The sequence below is a fragment of the Hirundo rustica genome, unplaced genomic scaffold (genome assembly GCF_015227805.2).
Source record: "Hirundo rustica isolate bHirRus1 unplaced genomic scaffold, bHirRus1.pri.v3 scaffold_177_arrow_ctg1, whole genome shotgun sequence".
Lineage (NCBI taxonomy): Eukaryota > Metazoa > Chordata > Aves > Passeriformes > Hirundinidae > Hirundo > Hirundo rustica.
In genome coordinates, this window is record NW_026690250.1 from 26,666 (window position 1) to 31,247 (window position 4,582).

Here is a 4,582-nt window from a genome sequence, read left to right on the forward strand (position 1 = left end):
AGAACTTGCTCTGTTCTCCCTGGGGGCAGCAGAAATTCTGAGGGTTTGGTATCCAAGAATACAAGGAGAGACATGCAGGAGCTTAAGAGGAAAATGCAGAACTCTTAAACAAAAAAAGGAAGAGAAAGGTTATATGGGAAATGGTTTGATTTTGGTCACAGGTATCTCCTCTAACTCTTCACTGTCCTTTCTCCATGAACAGGTCCCCATGGGCAGACACAGCAAATGTCCAACAGCAGCAGCTCCATCAGCCACTTCCTCCTGCTGCCATTGGCAGACACGCGGCAGCTGCAGCTCCTGCACTTCTGCCTCTTCCTGGGCATCTCCCTGGCTGCCCTCCTGGCCAACGGCCTCATCATCAGCGCCGTAGCCTGTGGCCACCTCCTGCACACGCCCATGTTCTTCTTCCTGCTCAACCTGGCCCTCACTGACCTGGGCTCCATCCTCACCACTGTGCCCAAAGCCATGCACAATTCTCTCTGGGACACCAGGCACATCTCCTACACAGGATGTGCTGCTCAAGTTTTTCTGACTGTATTTTTCATCTCAGCAGAATTTTCTCTCTTGACCGTCATGTGCTATGACCGCTACGTGTCCATCTGCAAACCCCTGCACTACGGGACCCTCCTGGGCAGCAGAGCTTGTGCCCACATGGCAGCAGCTGCCTGGGCCAGTTCCTTTCTCTATTCATTGCTGCACACAGCCAATACATTTACCCTGCCCCTGTGCCATGGCAATGCCCTGGGCCAGTTCTTCTGTGAAATCCCACACATTCTCAAGCTCTCCTGCTCCAAATCCTATCTCAGGGAACTTGGGCTGATTGTATTTTCCATTTCTTTAGCATTGTGTTGTTTTGTGTTCATTGTTCTCTCCTATGTGCAGATCTTCAGGGCTGTGCTGAGCATCCCCTCTGAGCAGGGACGGCACAAAGCATTTTCCACCTGCCTCCCGCACCTTGCTGTGGTCTCCCTGTTCCTCAGCACTGGCTTTTTTGCCTACCTGAAGCCCACCTCCATCTCCTCCCCATCCCTGGATCTGGCCCTGTCAGTTCTGTACTCGGTGGTGACTCCAGCCTTGAACCCCCTCATCTACAGCCTGAGGAACCAGGAGCTCAAGGCTGCAGTCTGGAGACTGATGACCGGATGGGTCAGACACATTAAACTACTGGCCAATTTCTGAAAGTCATTTGTAAGAAAAATCATCTTTGATACTTCTTGTTGATTTAATTTTGAAAGTTCTTGACCTTTTTTTTTTTTTTTTTTTTTTTTTTTTTTTTTTTTTTTTTTTTTTTTTTAATGTCCACAAACAAATGTTGTAGTCTGTGCCATTTCACATTCTGGTTCTCTCTACCTCCCCTGTGGCCATAAACTGTGTCAATGAACGGCTGTGCTCTTGGTGGCTTCAAAGGAACTCAAGGATCTCCCAGCCAAGTTTTCTGCAGAGATCCCTCTTTTGTTCCCTTCTCTGGAGCTGCAGCAGCAATGTCTGTGTGCAGAGCTGGGGGCAGATCAGTGCTGGCACAGCAGCTGTGCCCAGGAGCAGCAGCACTTGGTGTTGCCAGTGCTGCTCCCGTGCCCCTGCCCCGCTGCCCTCCTGGCCCTGGTGTTGCTGTAGGGCCTGAGTGCTCTCGGGGCCGGGCACAGTGCTGGGGGTGGCAGTGCCGGGGCTGCAGCAGGGACAGGCCATGGGCACTGCTGGGGCAGCGCTGACGCCTCAGGGCAGGGCCTGGGGGGCTCCAGGCTCCTTGCCCAGGCTCTCTCCAGAACACGCCCAGGCCAATGCTCAGCAGAGAAAAGCCCCGTGAGCAGCCCCAGGGTGGCCGTGGGCAGGCTGGGGGCAAACAGCATGGCTGGGGCTCTGCAAGGTGCCTGGGGGAGAAGGGAAGGAGCAGCAGAGCAGGGGCTGATCCATCCCCACTGCGCTGGACACCCCAGGGCAGCGTCCCAGAGCGTCCTCATGCACCTGCCAACAACATCCCCCCTCTGCAGCCCTGGCCTCTCCCCCAGCTCACACAGGTGCCGCATCCTTGCAGGCACAGACACGGCAGCACTGGCTCAGGAGCCCCTGTTTGCACTGCCCAGAGCAGGCGTGAGCACCCCCATGGTGTTGGTGTGGGGAGATGAACCTGAGGGAGCACAAATGCCATCAGTCCCTGTGGCCAGGAAGGGCTGGGGGACAGCAGGGAAACCATTCAGGTGTGTGGTGGCCTCTGAAGTCAGCCAGAAAATTTGTTCCCATGAGCTGTGAGTTTCCTGTCCCTCTGCAGATGTTGCTCAGAGCCAGGGCTGCCTGGCAGCCACTCCCAAACTGCCCCAAGCATTTCCTTTGTATCACCTTCGCTTTCTTTACTCTTCCTGCTACAGATTTCTTCCTCTGGCCCACCCCTGTTCCATTCCCTGCAAACAGCCCATCTCTATTGGTCCTTTCCTCTCTGGCCCAACTCCCCATTTCAGTTCCTTAGTTCCCAGCACCATGGGAACATCCCTTGGGCAGCAGGATCATCCTCCAAGTGCATCAGGAGTGGTCTGCAGGCTCCTGCAGTGCCTCATGCTGCTCCCTTGCCAGAGGCACCACAGGCCAGGGGGGCACATCTGGGCTGCTGTGTCTGGCTGTGGGGCTCCCTGTTCTGGGCAAGGAGGAGGAGCTGCAGAGGCTCTGCAGGACTGACAGGATGGGCTTTGGGGCTGTGAGGAGAAGCTGAGGGACCTGGGCTGCTGGACCTTCTGGAGAGGAGGCCCAGGGCTCATCCTGCAACTGCTGCAAGGGTGGTTTCAGAGAATCACAGAATCAGCAAGGTTGGAAAAGACCTTGGACATCATCAAGTCCAGCCTGTGCCCTGACACTGCCTTGTCTTCCCTGAGCCTCCTCTTCTCCAGGATAAATTATCCCAGCTCCCTCAGCCGCTCCTCACAGATCTTGTGTTCAAGACCCCTCACCAGCCTTGTTGCCCTTCTCTGGACATGCTCCAGCCCCTCCATGGCCTTCTCTAGTTGGGGGGCCCAGTACTGGACACAGCATTTGAGGTGCTGCCCAACCAGTGCCGAGCACAGGGGAAGAATCACTGCCCTGCTCCTGCTGGCCACACTGGTCCTGATCCATAGCAGTGCCAGGGGCTGGATGAGGGAAATGGTGGGGATGGGGTGAGGACAAAGTCTGATTGATTGTCAGCCATGAAGGGTCTTGATTTTCATATTTAATTAGTTTGCATTTAATGGGCTGAGGATCAATATCAATGGGACATTGCTGATCTCAAACTATAAATATGTACTAAATGAAATTTGAAATTCTTCATGCTAATTGTAATCATATCAATATTTTAAAAATATTTATTTTAGAAAATATGTGTTATAAAGTAGTAAAGGAAAAAGTAGATGTGAGTAGTGTTACAAAGCAGATGGGCCCCTTGGCAGATGCTACATGGGAAAAATAAGATACAGGATGCAGTTTGAGATAAGCAAGAGTTTCAAAGCTGGATTGGCCAAAGCTGGGACTGCTCCAAGATAGGGAGATGGGCCCTTTGCAGATGTTATGGGATACAGGATATCTTTAGATAGAACTGGCCTTGAGATGGACAAAGTTCGGACTATTCCAAGGTAGGGAGTTTGGGTGGTGGTTTGATCCAGGAAATAATTACTTTTTGGAACATAATGCTTAGTTATGTATAACAAAAAACTTAGAGTGCACACACAACCAGTAAGGTTATTCATAGGATGCGAGGAAGATGATGAGCCTTCATCTGAAGAAGAGCACCAAAAAGCCAAGAAGACCCCCTAACAACAAGTGGAGCATGTGCTATGTACTATACTGACATAGATTTTAAGAACTGAAAATAGGAGATTCACTGGAAATATTAATGAATATTTATTAGCATAGAGTTTATAAGTTTAACTCGGATTACTTTGTTTTGTACGTGAGGTAGGGTGAGAACGCCCCCTTCTGTACCCTGGTTGTTTTTGCTTATGCCTTTTCTGAACATTACTTTAATTATTCACTGCCAAATTTTTGTATATGCTTGATTATAAAATGCTACTTAAATAAAATTGCATTGCTGAAAACTTCAACTTTGTTGCTTCTTAAATTAGACGTATAGAGCTACATTTTAAACCCTTCCTTCCTTTCTTCCTTTTTCCTTCCTCCTTTCCTTCTTTCTCTCTCATTTCTTTCTTTTTCTTTCTTTCTTTCCTTCTTTCTTTATTTCTCTCTTTCTTGGGAGCTGGTGCCCTTACCCTCCCAAAATCACTGCCACTCCACCTCAGCCGTGCACAGCAGCTTGAATTCAGCCTTCCCAATTTCACTGCAACCTCCCACAAGACACTTCCAGGCCCCAAAATTACTAAAAGCAACAGCAGCCTTTAAAAACTGCTTCTTGTTTTCTTTCCCTCTACTCCCCTACTCCAGGAGCCCAAACCACCCCATCTCCCCCCATTGCAATCCCTACCTCTCCCAACTTTCCTACCACACCTACATTGCAATCCCCACATTACACTGCCCCATCCCATCCCTCCCCATCCCATCCGGACAGGAAGTCCCCTGCAACCAGCCCTTGCACACTTCCAGCCATTCCAGGGCAGCTGCAGCTTTT

The 4,582-nt window shown here is 50.7% G+C and overlaps 1 protein-coding gene across 1 annotated transcript; it reads left to right on the top strand.

Moving 5' to 3' along the window:
- The first annotated feature begins 225 nt into the window (after nucleotides 1-225).
- On the top strand, nucleotides 226-1,179 carry LOC120747704 (olfactory receptor 14A16-like). Its single transcript, XM_040053730.1, has one exon. It carries the CDS (start codon nucleotides 226-228, stop codon nucleotides 1,177-1,179), a length of 954 nt encoding a protein of 317 aa, XP_039909664.1.
- Nucleotides 1,180-4,582: the final 3,403 nt, after the last annotated feature.

Bases quoted from the DNA above. Each gene is read 5' to 3' on its own strand.
- LOC120747704 (XM_040053730.1), top strand. From the start codon at position 226: ATGTCCAACAGCAGCAGCTCCATCAGCCACTTCCTCCTGCTGCCATTG.